This window comes from Typopeltis vanoorti, chromosome 14, assembly GCF_054136105.1.
Source record: "Typopeltis vanoorti isolate ZY-2024b chromosome 14, IOZ_Tvanoo_1.0, whole genome shotgun sequence".
Lineage (NCBI taxonomy): Eukaryota > Metazoa > Arthropoda > Arachnida > Uropygi > Thelyphonidae > Typopeltis > Typopeltis vanoorti.
In genome coordinates this window covers 34,641,752-34,661,560 of record NC_143562.1, presented here as the reverse complement: position 1 = coordinate 34,661,560, position 19,809 = coordinate 34,641,752, and the positions used below count along the sequence as shown (strand labels likewise).

Genomic DNA, 19,809 nt, shown 5'->3' with positions numbered 1-19,809 from the left:
ACATGGTCATATTTGTTATAGACAAATTCTCAGATGCAATTACTAAATTCCATTTCCTTCCTCCCATGTGACCTCTTCTCATTCCAATGTATGTTCCCATACGTTAGTAATTCATTAATGAGTCTATTTATCGATGCATACTATCTCGATCATCTTTTCCATCCCCTGGTCTATAGCAGCATCCAACTGTATATTTTGTTCTGCTGGCCTCAATCTCACACCAGATAGCCACAAATGTGCTATATTCACTTGCCTGCAGTCGAACTTCTACTCTCTTTGGTTGCAATTCATCAGCTATCATCAATAACACTCCTCCTTTTTTCTTTTTTCTCTCTCCTACCTGAACACACTATATCCTTCGCATTCTATCACACTAACTATATCATCTTCTGTTAGCCATGTTTCACTAATACCAATAACCATTGGCCAGGATGTGCCAAAAATTCCTCCTGCTTGTTCCGAATGCTCCTGGCATTCGGAAACAAAAAAGTACAAAATTGTACAAAAAAGCCCCTTAGAACGACTGCCATCCTGATTTATACTAACTATTCCATTCTGGTTTGTTACCAGTAGTACTAACTATTGGTATATTATACACATTCTTACATACTCAACTGCCTCACTGATGTCTGCATATCCACTCAAAAGCTCCCCCCCCCCCCCCAAAAAAGCTGTAGTTTTTCCTTATTCAGCATATCCACTTTCACTTCATTCAGTAACACTTTTTCCAGTCTCCGAACACCAAATCCATTGAGATGCAAACCATCCTTCTTGTATAAAGTCAAACTTGTTCCATTTCTCCTGCATAACTTATGCATCGAGTCATTTGCTATTGTGGCCCTCCTTCTCAGCTCTACTCTGTCATACTGCGGCAACAGACACACTATCGTAACTCTCTCTCTCTTTTCTTTTGCTACTTCCAGTAAATTTTTCATGTCCTCTCTCTCACACATGCCATACTTCTCTCCTTTAAAATCATTTGTTCCAGTCACTCTGATAATTTCTTTCACCCTACCCTTTCGTGCTCTGCTCTAATAGCCTCACTGACATCATTCAAACTTATCTGTTAGATTGATCTAACAGATCCTAAGCTTATCTGTTAGATTGATCAGATCTTATGTAAGTCTTGTAACATGCTACTGGCTGCTTCAATCCACCTGGATCTTGGTCTCCTCTGGATCTTTTTTCCTCCTTGCAATCGAATACTTTTTGCTCTATTCTATTTGATGATACCACATTTCTTTCTAATATACTCAATTTTACTATCATTTTGTCATCTGTTCACTAATCCAATTTCTCTCAGACTTCTCCTATCTGTGGTCTGTAGTCTTTGAGCAACTTATTTCTAACCTAAGTTCATAAGTTACAACTGGACTAAACACTACCTTGTATATTGCAAGTTTAGGATTTTGGCTAATTTCTCTCATATTCCATATAAGGTAACTGAACTGGTTCTCAAGTTTGCTTATTCTATTATCATCATCATCAAATTCCTAACATGTACCCTCACAGGGCATATTTACAAATTTAATTTGTCATGTTTACTAAAAATTGTGCCTAAAATAGCTGGAATGTTTTACTTTTTCATAGATTCTCCATTGAGAATGCAGTTCATATTTCTCATTCCTGTCAATTTTTACAGTTTTTGTCTTTTTACTGCTGATGTGCATGCTAACTTTGTTACAGCAGCAGCAGCTATTCAATTTAGTTAAAGAATCCTGACAATTGTAGTGGATTAATTTAGGAATATATCATCTGCATTAAGCAAAGAATTGAGGTAATATCTCTGATTTACATTTAATTTAATGCCACTCTCTTCCATTATGTGATCATGACATTATGATGAATATCAAGGAAGGTAGTGTGCATCCTTGTCTTCCTGAGTTTACATCAAACCATTATTTATTATTTATTATTTTTACGGGTATCTCCATGGAGTCAGTAGACTCATTGCAGGAGACCCAAACTAGCAAAACAATATCTGTCGTATCTCTTCTTGAATTCATTTACAGACGAAGAGCTCACAACTAAGTCAGGCAATGAATTCCACTCGTTCACCACCCTCCAGGCAAAAAACCTTGTTCTGAGACCTTTGTTAACCACACCCTTCTTTAATTTCCAGAGATGACCTCTTGTTCTTCCATCACTATCACACAGCTGAAACACTTCCCCTGCATCAATCCTATAAAAACCTTTCAGTAATTTAAATGTTTCTATCATATCACCTCTACTTTGCCTATCAACCAATCTCTGCAATCCACAAGCTCTCAATCTATCAATGTAGGGGGCATTTTTTATATCACTCACCAACTTGGTCACTCTTCTCTGAACCCTCCCCACAGCCTCCTCATTTCCAAAGAATCCAGGTGACCAGACCTGAGCACAGTAATCCAAATGTGGAAGTATCAATGCTTTATAAAGGGGAATAATAACCTCTTTATCTCTGGATGTCAGTGTGCTCCTCAACAACCAAGTAATCCTATGTGCAATCTTGGACACCTTTGTGTCCTCTGAACTTCATCTCCCTATCTACCAATACCCCTAAGTCCCTAGCCTCATCAATCTCTTGGAGTACCTTTCCATCAATGTAGTACACAGCTGGTAATCTTTTAATCCCAAAATGCATGACTTTACACTTTTCCACATTGAACTGACATCCATTATCTTTTGCCCATTTTACCAGCTTATTTAAATCATCCTGCAAACTTTCAACATCAGTTTGATTTTTTATTGCGCTATACAACTTTGCATCGTCAGCAAACAACTGAATATCTCACTTTAAGCCATTTCCTATATCATTTATATACAAATTAAACAATATTGGCCCAAGCACAGAGCCCTGAGGCACACCACCTGTCACCTGCCTCATTCTGGACTCGGCTCCTCCATACACCACCTTATGGTATCTCTCCCTGAGCCATTCTCCTATCCATATCACCAATTTAATATCCATTCCCACCTGCTCCAATTTGCATAACAGTGTTCTATGGGGTATCCTGTCAAAAGCCTTAGCAAAATCCAGAAGTACCACTGTGTAGCCTGTTCCTTTGTCCAACTCAGATGTTATTCTATTATGAATAGTTAATAGATTGCTAAGGCAGGATCTACCTTTAACAAAACCATGTTGGCCTCTATAGAGTATCATATCCTGATCCACCCATTCTTGAATTTTGTCTTTAACCAACTTTTCCAATACTTTTACCACTGCTCCTGAGATGGTGATTGGTCTGTAATTAACTACAACAGTTTTAGAGCCACCCTTATGCAAAGGAACCACTTTGCCTAACTTCCACTCCCTAGGGACCATACCAGAGTTCAAACTTAAATTAAATATCCAAGTAAGTCATGCAACACCCGAGCTGATATTCCATCTAAGCCTACAGCAGTGTTTGCATTTAAATTTTGCAATATATTTAATACCTCTGATTCTTTAGCTTCAATTCTCACATTAGGTATTGCTACAGGTATAGAGATATCCTCACTTGGGTGATAGACTTTTGAAAAGTGATCACTCAGTAACTCGACTATTACATCTGATTTTGTCACCTCAATACCATCAACACCCATAAAGTTATCCTTCCGAAGTCATTCTTCCTCTTACTTGCCACATAGCGGAAGAACTCTTTGGGATTACCCTTGATCTCTTTGGCTAAGGTCTTCTCATAATCTGATTTAGCTTTTCTTACTATGCTGGTAACCTTCCTAGTTTGAGCCTTGTACTAGTCATGGGTGTACTGGTCGCCTTTCTCCTTGTAAATTCTCCATAACATTTTCTTTTTTTGCAGATCAGGCTTGATACTACTGCTCATCCATCTAACGCCAGCCTTGTTTGACCTCCTGACCATGGGGACACAATCTGATATTGCTTTCCTCAGATACCCACTGATTTTATCCCATGCACTGCTAACATCTTTCCCTTGCAAGATGTTAGCAGTGCATGGGATAAAATCAGCGGGTATCTGAGGAAAGCAATATCAGAATATGTTCTGCCATGGGATGGCTGCAAGCTCACTCCAAAGCTTGTTATAAATGCCTAACTGTAGTTCCATATATACCCCTTCTTAACAGAAAAATCCACAGATTTTGCAACCTTCCAAGTCAATACCACATGATCGCTTTCACCAATTGGAGGTAACGATGACACCTTACTTATGCATATAACCTCTGAACCAATAACGAGGTCCAACACTCTCACACCACGTGTCCCTTCAGTTATGTGTTGTTTCAAGTAATTATCTCATAGAAGAGGTATGAACTCGTTTTCCTTTTTGCTACGTGATATTTCCTCCTTCCAATTGATATCACCGTAATTAAAATCCCCCATAATAATCACTAAGCCTTCACTCATTGCACTAATTTGCTGATGCATGAATTCAATATCTCCACCTGTACTCCCTGACCTATAGCAGCATTCAACTGTATATTTGGTTGCATTGGTCACTATTTCACACTAGACTGCCTCAAATGAACTCTCATTCACATGTCTATCATCTTGATATCCTACTTTCTTTGGCTGCAACACATCAGGCTATCATCAACAATACTCCTCCCCCCGTTCTATCTTCTCTATCCTCCCTGAAAATACTGTACCCATCACATTCAATTCCAGTGACCACATCTTCTGCTGACAGCCAAGTTTCACTAATGCCTACAACTTTTGGTGAGATTGCACTGACTAATGCCAAAAATTCTTCTCTCTTATTTCGAATGCTTCTAGCATCAGTATACAAAAATTGAAGATTCCCTCTAGATCTTGTACCAGCTTTAGAACTGATATATAAGTCACTAACTTCCGTAGTCCCATGCCGATTTTTATCCCCTCTCTTCTGCAATTTATTCTGCATATAAGGATCAATAAATATACAATCAGTGCTAAAGTTTCTCTCTCTTACACTCAACCTTTTCAATATTAGTTTCCCTGCCCAATAACTTCAACTTGTTCAATCGCTTATGTCTGTCCACGTTATGATGCAGTCCATCTCTAGCATACAACTGCCTTTTTCCTTCAAACACACTCCAAACATCAACAAATTCCAGACCTCTTTTTTTTGTACATTCTTGCAATCATATCATTCATTATCTTTGCTCGTCTACTTAACTCATAACTCAAAACAAGGCAGCACACACACTATCCTCCCATTGACACTTTTCCTCTTCACAATATCTCTGTATATCCTATTCAATTGTAACTGTTGATATTTGGAATTTTATTATATGTCTACAAATACATAATCTATAACTTACAAATATAGAATCTATAAATTATCTACAAATACAAAATATACAAATCTACACATTAAACACCGATATTATTAAACACCAATCATCCCTATTTTGTTTAAACCAGCTTGTTCTCCTTCCTCATGTAATTTGATGTAATTACATCAATAAAAATTATTGATGTAATTACATCAATAATTACATCAATAAAAATGATGTAATTTTTTCATGTAGTACTGTCATATCCTGTACACCCCTCGAGGGTACATGGCAGGAATTTGATGATGATGATGATGAAAAGTTGATTTAATATTTTTTGGCATTTCATGTTGAGAGAGGATCCACAGTAGATTTGAATGCAATTAAAGGAAAAGGGAAAACTAGCAATTGAAGTATTTTAAATTTTAAGTTAGCTTCACATTACTAAGGATGTGGAAATAATTTTTTTTCTTTTGTTGTTGGTCGAACTCTTGTTGCTGAACAAGTGTGTGGCAACAGGAACAGTTTGTGAAGAGTAAAATGAAGGAAGGCAAAATAGTAACCTTACATTTGGGAGAATGCAAGTCAGTGTTTGAAAATGATAGCCCAATATTTGTATCAGTAACTTTTTGATTTAGTAACTGGGTTACATTTTATAATAATCACAAGTATTGGACACAGGAGGGAGGTGATTTACAGTATTTTTTCTCATCATCATCATCAAATTCCTGCCATGTACCCTCGAGGGGTGTACAGGATATGACAGTACTACATGAAAAAATTACATCATTACTAACTTCCTATCTACAATTTTCCTCCAAATCAGTCTGTTACTTGTCAAGACTCCAACATTATCAGATCTTATATTTCTATCGTCTAAGGCGCTTTGTACCATATCAATCCACCTATATCTTGGTCTTCCTCTGGGTCGTTTTCCTGCCAACCTGGCAGAGAACACTTGTTTTGCTAATCTTTCCTCTCCCATTCTATTTAAGTGACCATACCATCTGAGATTAGCTCTGCTAATGCATTCCTGGATACTGACAATGTCAAGTTCTTTCCTAATATCCTCATTTTTAATATGATATTGCCATTGATGCCATCTGTTCACGCCTCTAATCTTTCTCAGGACTCTCATATCTGCGGTCTCTAGTCTTTGGTCAAGTGTTTTACTTCTGACCCAGCTCTCAGATCCATAAGTTAAAATTGGTTTGAACACAGTCTTGTATACAGCTAATTTAGTGTTCCGACTAATTTCTTTCTTATTCCATATGAATTTATTCAATTGACTTCCCACGATACCAGCTTTGCTGATTCTGTTGTCTATTTCTATATTTAGTTTACCATCTTCAGTAAAAATTGTGCCTAAGTAGCTGAAATGTTTTACTTGTTCCACAGGTTCTCCATTCACAACACAGTTGACATTTTCAATGATTCTGACTATTTTCATTGTCTTTGTCTTTTTATTGCTGACCTTCATACCATACCTATTACAACAGCTATTCAATTTAGTCAGAGAATCTTGCAGACTTGTAGCAGATTTATTTAGAAGTATAACATCATCCGCATAAAGCAAAGAGCTGACATTAACATCTCCAATTTTGATATCAGGTTTAATACCACATTCCTTCATAATGTGATCCATATAGATAATGAATAACAGAGGGGATAATGTACATCCTTGTCTCACACCAGATTTAACATTAAACCATCTTCCTGTACTTCCTTCAATTCTAACTGCTGACTCACAACTCAAATAAAGACTAAGTATTGCTTGATATAATGCCCCATTGACACCATATAACTGCAGCGTATTGAATAGCTTCTCTCTTGGCACCTTGTCATATGCCTTTTCCAAATCGACAAAACTTAAATACAGATCTTTGTTATATTCCCATGCTTTCTCGACTATTTGTCGTAAAGTGAAGATCTGATCCTGACAGCCTCTATTTGGCCTGAATCCAGCTTGTTCTTCACCAAGCTTTTCTTCCACAATTCTTCTCAACCGTTTCTCAAGTATACTTGCATAGATCTTGCCAGGAACACTCAGTAGGGAAATACCTCTGTAATTCTCACATTCAGTTTTATTTCCCTTTTTATATATGGGTACTATGAGAGCTCTACTCCAATCATCGGGAATTCGTCCCTCTGTCCAGGCTTTCTGGACTATGCAGTGCAGCCACTGTAAGACTCTTATACCACCATACTTCAGCATTTCTGGTCGAATATCATCTACTCCTGCTGCCTTTCCACATTTCAAGCCTTTGATGGCTTTTTCTACTTCAAGTATGGATATGTATTCCTGACTGCATGCCTGGTCAGTGTTTTTTATCACTGTGCTGTCATCACTGCTTGTTTCATTTAGCAGTTTTTCAAAGTAATTACTCCATACTTCAAGGATATCTTTTTCTCCTGTTTTCATTTCACCTTTATCATCTCTAATTCCTTTTACAGCACTCTTTCCTCCATTCCTAAGCTTCTTCAACAACCTCAAGAATATTTTGCCACCTTCTTGATATTTATTTTCTATATTCTTACCAAAGTCCTCCCATGACTTTTGTTTAGCTAGTTTTACACACTGTTTAGCTTTCTTACATTTGTCTCTGTATTCTGTAAGAGTAAAAGCTGACTTATTTGCCAGGAACTTTTGATATGCTTTCTTCTTTTCCTTCACTGCCTCTTTAACTTCCTGTGTCCACCAGGGAGTTCTGATTTTTTTATCCTTGCACACAACCTCACCACATGCCTCTCTGGCAGAATCAATCAATGTTTCCTTCAGAGTTTGCCACTGAATCTCCAAGGTTTGATTCCTGTTCTCAAACTCTTTCATTTTTTCTTGAATAACATTTGTGTATTTTAGTCTACAGTTCACATCTGAGAGCTGCTCAACTTTTATTTGCTTTAAAACTTTCTCACATGTTATTCTTTTCAATATGAAATTCAATTTTATCCTGCTCAAGACTAAATAGTGATCACTTCCAATTTCAAATGCTGTGTACACTCTGGTGTCCCGCACCAGGGAGAAAACATCACTATCAACAATAACATAGTCAATGAGACTTTTCTTATTCCTAGCCTCTTCTCTCCATGTGAATTTGTGCACATTTTTATGTTGGAACATGGTGTTAGTAATAACCAGTCCATGTCCTGAGCAGAAATCCAACAGATATTTGCCATTATTATTAGCTTTGCTCTTTTCTCCAAATTTTCCCAAAATATTTTTGTGTCTCACAATCATTTCCTACTCTATTATTTAGATCCCCAACAAGGACCAACTTTTCCTTTTTCATTGTGTCAGTTGCTTTTTCTAAAGCCTCAAAAAATTCCTCCACTTCTACCTTAGTAGAACCTTCTGTGGGACCATAAGCAGAAATAAGTCTCATTGTCCAGTTCCCCATTCTGATATTTGCCCACATTACTCTACTTGAGACTGACTGCCATTCAAGAAGATTAGCCTCGTATTTTGTGTTGAATACTATGGCTACTCCTTCTTTTCCTTGATTGTCATTGCCTGAATACATTTTGTATTTATTGCTCAGAAAGATCTCACCAGTTTTGGTCTTTTTTGTTTCAGTCACCCCATTATGTCGATCTGGTGCTTATCTAATTCCTCAGCTAGCTCCATTTCTTTGCCATTCAGGCTTCTTACGTTGATAGTACCGATCTTTAATTCTGGTGATGTTGAGTTGGGGTTTGTTTTCAGATTTGTTCCAGTAGCTGACTTTTCGCTGTTCGCCCTGGTTCCCTGGCGAAAACAACGGGGGCCTTGTTTAACCAGGCGACGCCCCAGCCGGCATGAAATTTTGTCATGTTGTACCATCATTTTTTATTTTGGTTTAACCAATAAGAATACAATTTGGTCGGCTAAATCCCAAATTGCCAGCCCATCCTCGTTCGTTCAGTATCAAAGTAGATACCCAACAGGGTACACCACGAGAAGGTGAGGATTGGACATTAGGTCAGAAGCCCTGGTCGGTTCTCCGCATTCCTTTAAAGGCTATGTGGAGGTCTCCTCTCAGTTATACAGCTTTGACCCTTAAGCACCCCTTATTTTTAGTATTTTTTCTAGTTTTTGCAAAGATGCTCGATGGCATACTGCATGATAAATTACCATTAAAATTGAGGAAAATAGAGATGGACAGTCAATAAAAGACTAGGAATGGTTGGCAAAGTCCCATATGGATGCACAATGTCTGGAAAGAGACAGGCAGTGTACAACAAGGTTATGTTCTGAGATCATTGTTTATATGTTGATGATATAGTCTAAGGCTTGTGACCATGAGAGGGCAGAAATTGGCACATGAAAGGAAATTAGCTGAGGTCTATTAGGAATGGACTTAATAGTCCTCAGCAACTCAATTCTGTTCATATAACTGTGGAATTCCTAAAGAATTCCACAGTTATATGAACAGAAAAAGAAAAAGTGAATACGAAAGGTTGATTTTCTTTCATATTCACTTTTTCTTTCTGAAGATATAGTAGAAATATTCAGTAAATATGTTGTCAGTGTCTTTTGTTTATGGGAGAGAGAGAAAGTAGTGATGAATACAATTGGGAAGGAAGAAGTGAGACTAGCAGTTCGCGAATATACAATGTTTGCAATTTTAAGATAAGTTTGATGTTTGTCTTTACACTGAACAACTACAAGACAACATCCTCAGTACCTTCTATCAAATTTTCAGTTTGACAGAAAGTACTGAGCGAGTGTGTATTTCCATTAAACATGCACACATACAAAGACAGCAAGCAGAGCCTGACCTTACCCAATGAAACAGTTATACAAATTTCAATAATACTATATATAAAAAGATGTGATAGAATAGAAATAAGTGTGACACAAAAGACTGATAGCACTTTCTTTCCCCACCCCAAGAACAAACGAAAAACATCAAAGATTCTCACCAGCCAAAACACACCACACTACATGCAAAACTGAAATATCCAAAAAATAGAGAGCCATCATAATGGTAAAAATGGTCGCACCAAAATCAATCATTTCCCTGTGAAATCTTTAGAAAACAAGACCAAGTGCCTTTTTCTTTCATTTATGTCTAGATCTGACTATGCATAGAGTATTTTAAAAGGAGTATGTCTGTTCAACCAATTCACTCCTTTATTACTCTGCACGAGTCTTCATGTCTATTCTTCTTCCTCCCTCTCTCTCTCTCTCTCCCCCCCCCCTCCCTCTCTCTCTCTGGAGTATCCACAGCTCCCCACATATTGATGATGCTGTTTGGTTGGAAAGACCGGTTCAAATCCCATTTAGGATGTGAAGTATACCTTTATAAAGGTTTTCACTGAAGGTGAGTTAGTTGGTCTCATATGGAGGTAACACAAATTTTCATATTGGAAACTCAGGTTTTTTCATTCTGTGAAACAGGCAAGCCAGCTGTAAGAACATGTGCAATTTACAGACATAATACACTGTCCTCACTGCTTTACATGCTTCAGCCACATATCCAACTCTCTCTCTCTCTCTCTCGATATATATATATATATGAAAATCAATTTAACTGACTAGAACCCAAGAAAGTATAACAAAAACCTTTAATACATCACGACTAGTTTCATCGGTGCTCCAACTTCTTCAGGTGAGAAATAAAAAACATAAGATATAAAAATAACAAGGTAAAAAACATGGACTTTCCAGCTTAATAAAAAGCAGAATAGTAACAGTCATATTTGAATAGTGCTACCATTAGCATAAGTTGAATGTGTGCGACAGCTAATTTTAGAGCGCCAGTACTGGATTACTGCACTATGGGAATCAGGCAAATTGTAGCTTAGATTGTTGTTCAAATGTGAAGGGTCCAGAACTATTTCTTTTGATTCAATAATTCTTCTTTCGAATTCATTCTTGCATATATATAAATTAGTAGTGTGTTCCCAGTCAACTTGATGTGGCTGTTCTTCAAGGTTAGAGTTTGCTGAGAAGAGGACATGACTGGAAAGGGTGCTCGCTCGTGTTCTATTGTAAGAGATGTCACGTCTATGTTCCTCAAGACGAAGTGAAACAGATTTAACTGTCTGGCCAAAATAAGGTCGACCATAGTCGCACAAAACTTTATAAACACCAGGAAAATGCAGTTGGTCGTGTTTTGGTTTTGGTCGACTCAGAAAAGAACTAAGTTTTGGCAGAGTAGTATAGTCGGTCTTTATATTGAATTTCTTCAAAATCTTAGCTAGTTTTGGGGTAAGAGAGCTGATAAATGGTAACTGTATATGAGTGATAGGGTTGGAATCGTCTTCTTGTTGAGGATGTTGGCGTGGTCTCAAACGTTTAGTGATGTTACGAGACGAATATCCATTATTTAAGAAGGTGTTTTTCAGGAAGTTAAGCTCTGTTCGAAGGTTTTCTTCTGTGGAAGTGAGACATCTTGCTCGATGGGCGAGGGTGGAGATGATGCCCAGTTTCTGAGGTGGGAAGTGATGAGAAGAACCACAAAAATATCTATCAGTGTGGGTGGTTTTTCGAAAAATTGAAAATTTAAGACAGTCAGGTAATCTGTTGATCTTTAGATCCAAGAAGGGTAGAATGCCATTAATCTCTAGTTCTGATGTGAATTTAATGTTCTGATGTTGGTTATTTAAATGGTTTAGAAAGTTTTGCAGTTCCTCTAAACTATGTCCCCAGATAAGGAAGACGTCATCAATGTAGCGTAACCACAGTTTAGTGCGAATCGATTCTTTGAAATCTAAAAACTTTGGGATGACAGAGTGAAACATGCTCATAATATCTATCACAAGGCTAAACTTGATTTATTATATGAAAGAATCGCAGATACCACGTCCACATTAGCTTCTTTGTTCTGCAAAAGAGATTCTTTAGAAAATAACTTAAGTTCATCTTTAGATAACAGGTTCTGGATTGATATTAAAAACACGAGCTCTCTCCGTGCTTCTAGTTCGCAACTCTCCAACAAATTGATTCTTATCAGAAAATTCAACCAACTTAAACAGGAACAAACTCGCCAATCCCATATCAACTCACAAAATTTAAAAAATGTTGTGATTAACAAATCCTCTCACACACTTTCTCCTGCAGAACTTAGTGTGCTCTCAAAGGGCCTTAACTTCGTTCCTTCTCCGACCTTCATTCCTAAAGAACTCTTTCTTACGAAAGTTGAAAAGGCAGCTGCACAATTACCAAAACAAACTGCGAATCTACTTAGGATCGATGCCATCTTTACCATAAACAACAGTCGTCATCCTACAGATAATCTATCGCCGACAGAAAGGAAAGCAATACACCAACTTCGTAACAACAATGACATTATTATCTTACCTGCTGATAAAGGGAATGCAACAGTAATCTTAGACAAAGCTGACTACCATTCAAAGATTAACAACTTATTAAGTTCTAATACGTATTCTATGCTAGAAAGTGATCCCACAAGAGAACTTCATAACCGTACAAACAATCTGAAATCAACTTCTGAACTTCATAGACACACAAGACTATCTCTCTCTCCGCTCTCTCCATCCCCCTCATTCCTCGGTTGTACGGCTTGCCTAAGATAAATAAGGCTGACACTCCTTTAAGACCTATTGTGGAAGGGATTGACTCACCTACGTACAATCTGTCTAAATATCTTGCAGCTTCTTTAAAACATTTAGTTGCCAATTCCTCCTCCTTCATCAAAAACTCTAAAGATTTCATCTCAAAAATAAAAAATTTGAATCTTTTAGACTCTGACAGAATGGTGAGTTTTGACATCGTATCTCTGTTTACAAATGTACCTACAGAAGAAGTTCTGACTCTTCTTAAGGACAAGGTTTCTAAAAAAATGTTTGCTCTTCTAACTCACTGCATCAGTTCCGGCTATTTCTGCTATGAAGATAAAATATACAAACAAACTAGTGGTTTAGCTATGGGCAGCCCTCTATCCCCAGTCTTAGCTAACATTTTTCTAGAAGATTTTGAAGAAAAAGCTATTTCCTCAGCTACTTTGAAACCTTAACTGTGGTTATGCTACATTGATGACGTCTTCCTTATCTGGGGACATAGTTTAGAGGAACTGAAAAACTTTCTAAACCATTTAAATAACCAACATCAGAACATTAAATTCACATCAGAACTAGAGATTAACGGCGTTCTACCCTTCTTGGATCTAAAGATCAACAGATTACCTGACTGCCTTAAATTTTCAATTTTTCGAAAAACCACCCACACTGATAGATATTTACATGGTTCTTCTCATCACTTCCCACCTCAGAAACTGGGCATCATCTCCATCCTCGCCCATCGAGCAAGATGTCTCACTTCCACAGAAGAAGACCTTCAAACAGAGCTTAACTTCTGGAAAAACACCTTAAATAATGGATATTCGTCTCGTAACATCACTAAACGTTTGAGACCACGCCAACATCCTCGACAAGAAGATGATTCCAACCCTATCACTCATATACAGTTACCATTTATCAGCTCTCTTACCCCAAAACTAGCTAAGATTTTGAAGAAATTCAACATAAAGACCGACTATACTACTCTGCCAAAATTTAGTTCTTTTCTGAGTCGACCAAAACCAAAACTCAATCAACTGCATTTTCCTGGTGTTTATAAAGTTTTGTGCGACTATGGTCGACCTTATTTTGGCCAGACAGATAAATCTGTTTCACTTCGTCTTGAGGAACATAGACGTGACATCTCTTACAGTAGAACACAAGCGAGCACCCTTTCCAGTCATGTCCTCTTCTCAGCAAACTCTAACCTTGAAGAACAGCCACATCAAGTTGACTGGGAATGCACTACTAATTTATATATATGCAAGGATGAATTCGAAAGAAGAATTATCGAATCAAAAGAAATAGTTCTGGACCCTTCACATTTGAACAACAATCTAAGCTACAATTTGCCTGATTCCCATAGCGCAGTAATCCAGTACTGGCGCTCTAAAATTAGCTGTCGCACACATTCAACTCATGCCAACGGTAGCATGCGGTCACCTATTCAAATATGGCTGTTACTATTCTGCTTTTTATTAAGCTGGAAAGTCCATGTTTTTTACCTTGTTATTTTTATATCTTATGTTTATTATTTCTCACCTGAAGAAGTCGGAGCACCGATGAAACTAGTCGTGATGTATTAAAGGTTTTTGTTACACTTTCTCGGGTTCTAGTCAGTTAAATTTATTTTCATAAATATATATATATATTTCTTTAACATCTAATCCAGTAAGAAAAAATATGTAAAAAACAAATCAAAAATACAAAAAAAAATGAAATTGATAAAAATAGAAAAAAAAATCCTTCGCCTGCCCACGATACAAAATGCACTAGAGGTTTGCAAATAACCTTTCATGGGTGGGAGCAGCTTAAAAAAAAAAAAAAACGATCTCTCATACTATTCTCGTTTAAACAATGGTCTGCCATTCCGAGAAAACAGTAATTTAAATATGATAATAATTAAAAAAAAAAAGGAAAGAAAGAAAAAAGAAGATAACAGACTAATTTCACAGTGCTAACGTTATTTAACAATGCACCACACTAAAGTAATGGCTAATAATACAGTTTTATACATGGAATTTATTCCAACAAAATACTCAGATTTTGTACAACCTTTTGTGGGTGGGAGTCACCTAAAAAAAAAGCTTTTTTTTTTCTTTTCTTAAAATCAAACCATTAACAGCAAGTAATCACATAAAAGTAATTCACTGATAGTTATATATTAACTATACAGTTAATCTATAAGACAATTTATAAGGTAATTTATGGAAAATTAATGCTTCTACTTAAAATTATAGTGATCTTTCAATTATCCAACCTCCTTCGATTGGTAACTAAATCCCCCAGAATTTTAGATGAAATGCTAACCAATCCTTGAGTAGGTTAGCATTTCATCTAAACTTCTGGAACAACAGCAGTATGTAATCATACATGCAGTTCAGTTCAACCAGTAAATTAATTTCCCAATTTGATCAGATAATTGAGAGATCACTGCACTCTATATATGTTACTTCATATAAATTAAAATTTCTCATATAATCTGAAGATGTTTTTTTATTTATGGCTATACTGTACCTCAAAGGATGGCACACAAGCAACAGCAAAAACACCAGAAACAACCGATGACAATACCAGAAAATATCATAACAAGATGTTCTAAATAATAATGAAAAAAAATACTGTTAGCACCCATTATCTAAAGTGGATAAAACATTTATAATGATAATTAAAATTACATAATATAACTTACCTGACATACTTTACAGAAGATGTAGCAAGAAGACATAATACCACAACCATCATTACTCCAGTGACTCCAGGCACTAAAAATAATGTATGTAATAATGTAACCAAACTTTTCATGTCAAATAAGTTCATTGATAAGTGAAGAAATCTTAAACAAAATTAGCTATTAACTATTAGTATTATTCTAGGCCTTCACAGTCACAGGATTCATCACAGGAAGTCCTCATATCAATCTTCAACTCATTAAACACTGATGCATTCATCACCACACAAAAAAGAGCATTTCTCTCTCCATTTTTTGCATCAACTACTCTTAAAGCAAAAAATTTGCTTGTAATTCAACTGCTCACAATATCATCATACAGCTTTCAGTGATGATCTCTTGTTCTTTCATCACTAATGTGATGAAAGAATCCCCTTTCTCCTAATATCAAGCTATGTAATTATTATTCACTTTATCTGTCTATCACAGTTAACATTCCAAAATCTCAATAGCATTTTATTATTATCCTTGGAGTCAAAGACTCATTGTGGGGGGGGGGGAGGACCTAGTCATACACACACCCACAGCTCATCATGCCATGTCTTATATACATTCACATTCTTAGGTAATGCATTCCAATCATTCACCATTCTCCACGTAAAAAACCTACTTCTCACTCCTCTATCCACACTCTTATTATACAGCTTCCAGTGAAGTCATCTTCTTCCTCCTCATCTCCCACAATTCTACGAAACTTCTTCAACATTAATCTAATAAGTACCCCTTACAAACTTACACCTATCACATCATATCATCCTTTCTCCTCCTCCTCCGATCCACTAGACTATGTAAACTGCATTCATACTTAATATTCCAGAGACAAGAAACTCCCTTATTCAATTGCCTCTGGACCATTTCTAATAATGCTTCATCCTTTTGAAAACCAGGTGACCAAATCTGTGCATAGTAGTCCATATGTGGTCTAATCAAGACATACAATGGAACTAGAATCTCGAGTTCTAAAAGTCAGTGTCCTTTGCATCACTTCCAGAATTCGTTGTGTTATCCACCCAATGTGTTCACTAAATTTTAGATCCTATCTGCCATCACACCTGTGGTGGTCTGAAAAGTTCATAGCCTAAATATAAAAAAACGAATTTATAATTTCAAAATTATTTTTATTTTTCAACATAATCTACCTTAGAAACTAATACATTTATTCCAGCGATGCTCCAACACCATTATCCTGTCCCTGTAGTGGTTCTCAGTAAGATCTGCAAAATACTCCTCTACAGCTGCAATCACCTCTTGATTTGAAGAAAAACACTGACCAGCGAGAAAAATTTTTAGTTTTGGGAAAAGATAGAAGTCAAAGGGAGCCAAATCTGGGAATAGGGTGGATGTTCCAACAATTCATAGTGCAGATCCCTTAATTTTCCCATTGCCAAAACACCTTTATGGGCAGGTGCATTGTCCTGATGAAAGATGATTTTTTTTCTTCTACAAATGTTCTTTTCTCACAAATTTTTTCATCTAGTCTGGTTAAAAGATCGGAATAATATTCCCCGTTTATTTTTTCAGCCTTTTCAAGATAATTAATAAACAAATTTATTTTTATAAATTTGTTTATTAATAAATTAATTAATAATAAAATAAATAAATAAATACATTTATTAATTAATTTGTTATGTCCACTGTTTTGACTGCTGTTTGAATTCCGGTGCATGCTGCGGAATCCAAGTCTCATCCATAGTAATAAATCGATGCACAAAATCAGTTTTATTGTTGTTAAAATGCTCCAAGCACTGTCCAGAGATTTTCATGCAAGTGTGTTTTTGATCAGCGCAGCACCCATCTTGTGCAAAGCTTTTTCATTTGCAATTTCTTCATGCAAAATATATCCTACAAGTTCTTTTGAAATGCCCATAGTCTCAACAATTTCATGCACTTTGACTTGCCAGTCATCCAATACCATATTGTGCACTTTATCAATGATTTCTGGTGTTGTTACACTTTTTGAACGTCCTTCACATGGATCATATTCAAGGCTGATATGGCCATGTTTAAACTCGGCAGCCCATTTCCTAATTGTCGAAAACAAAGGAGAAGAGTGCCCATAAACTTTTATGAACTTGGAATGAATTTCTTTTGGCGTTAAATTTTACAAAGAATTTCATAACTGCATGATACTCGATTTTATCCATTTCAAGGGATACAGCCAACACTTTGGCTTTAGACAGCTGTATATAAAAAAACCTACTTGACAGAATGACTTGCAATATCATATGGATGCTTATTACAGATTTACCAACTTAGAAAAAGAAATCTTGCCAATAGTGTTGCCATTTATGGTCAAGGCAGAGAACTTTTCAGACCACCCATGTAATTCTTTTATTTTCTCCAACAATATATCCCCACCAAGTGCATACTCTACATTCCATCTTTGTTTTCAAAATTTTAAAACTTTACACTCTGCAACATTGAACTGTATATGCCACTCCTGTGCCCATCCATTCAGTCTATGTTGTAAAGCCAGAACATTTCTACTTCTGATAGTTCTTCCCAACTTTGCATCTTCTGAAAACAACTGAATATTCACATACGAACTTTCCCCAATATCGTTAATATATAGATTAAACAGCAATGACCCTAAAACAGACTCCTGAGGCACACCACTAGTGACTTTCCTCTTATAGGATATTGCTCCCTCATACACAACTTGCTGATAACTATCAGATAGCCGACCTCCAATCATCCATTCCAGTTTGACTACTATCATGTAGTAATCTATCAAAAACCTTTGTAAAATTGTAAGTGCTTTACTGTATCCATCTCACTTGTCCAATGCAACTGTCACCTTAATGCAATAAGTAAGCATATCATTAAAATATGACCTTCCTTGAGTGGAGGTTTTGTACTTCCCTCTAGCTGACGAGAGTGATCATGAAGTGATCACCTGGGTTGTGACTAGTCGTATGAACACTTCCGCGAGGAAAGGATATATGTGAAATTACAAGGCTGGTGATTATGAAAAGACTGAATAGAGTAGGTATTAAATGGATGAATAAAGAGATTATGCATGAAATATGGAAGAACACAATAATGTTGAGGCAGCACAAGATGAATAATGGTAGTAATCAATTGTATTAGGAGTATAAAGAGTAGACCAGGAAAGCGACTCAGTTGGTAAAAACAGTAGAACTACAATATGAACAGAAATTGGCAAATCAGGCCAAGAAAAACCCTAGAGAGTTTTTCAGATATGTGGCAAGTAGAAGGAAGAATGATTATGGTCAGATGATGTTAATGGATGAAAATGGTAGAACGTAATTGCTGCACAAAACATCATGGTAATTAGTAAATAATTTATAAGGGTGTTTCATCCTCATCAGGGTGAAATCATGAAAAACTCAAGTGTAGAGGACATAGGAGAGCATAGATTAAATGTGAGTGTGAGGTACATGAGGAAATAAATAAGCTTAGTATTAATTAAGTGATAGGATTTGATGACATACTACGACGTCTTAAGGGAATGTTTCAGGGAGTTGGCAGTAGCACTGACATGCCCTCTTTAATAAGAGTTTTACAACAGCACAGGATCCAAGAGAGTGGAAAGAAGCTAAAATTGCTCCACTTCATAAAGATAGTGGTAGGGCTGTGGTTACAAATTATAGTCCAATCTGTATATCTGGAGTTGTGAAATGGGATGATAACAGCGGTATTCTCTGTGGTTGTTAGCAAGGGTATATTTGTATGGGTATACCACTGCATTCTTTTGAAAACCAGGTGACCAAATCTGTGTACAGTGGTGAGTTGGATTGGTGACGATGTCAGATAGGTATCTGAAAGTTGTATTATGTGAGGGTGCAGTATCCCAAAACAGGAAGGTCACCAGCAGTGTATTGCAGGGGTTAGTTTTGGGACCATTGTTCAGTTTGTGTATTAATGATATTGGAATGGGTTTAGCTGGTGATATGCAGCTGTTTGCAGATGATGCAAAATTCGGGAGAACAATGCAGAGTCAAGCAGATGTTATGGCCTTACAGGAGGACTTGAATAGATTGGATGAATGGGCAGCTAAGTGGAACTATCAGTTCAATGTTGCAAAGTGTGACATTTGAGATTTGATAAGCAATGATAGGATGCAAAGTATACACTTGTGGGGAAACTTTAAAGGAAGTAGACGAGATGAGAGAGAGAGAGAGAGATCTGGGAGGGATGGTAGACAAGGACCTGAAATTCAGGGGCCACATTGCACTAGTTGTGAAATTGTCACATCAGATAATAGCAATGATAAAGAGGACCTTGACATGCAGAAATAAAGAGGCTATGATTCCATTGTATAAGGCCTTGATCAGGCCTGATATATGGATTACTATGCACATATTTGGTCACCTGGTTTTCATGGTGACAAGGATATGTTAGAAAGGGTTCAG

General features: G+C 36.7%; 1 protein-coding gene across 10 annotated transcripts in view; it reads right to left on the bottom strand.

The window, feature by feature from the left end:
• The window catches only part of LOC150099360 (NADPH oxidase 4-like), a 268,482-nt gene that overhangs the window by 149,441 nt on the left and 99,232 nt on the right, over positions 1-19,809 (bottom strand). For all 10 annotated transcript variants that reach the window (XR_016549355.1, XR_016549356.1, XR_016549357.1 and 7 more), the window contains 2 exons: positions 15,395-15,467; positions 15,220-15,300 (listed from right to left, as the gene is read on the bottom strand). Coding sequence is in view for 7 of the 10 variants with exons in the window: in XM_090403808.1 (XP_090259934.1) it covers positions 15,220-15,300; positions 15,395-15,467 (154 nt within the window). In the remaining 3 variants the exon portion in view is untranslated. The remainder of the gene's footprint in view (positions 1-15,219; positions 15,301-15,394; positions 15,468-19,809) is intronic.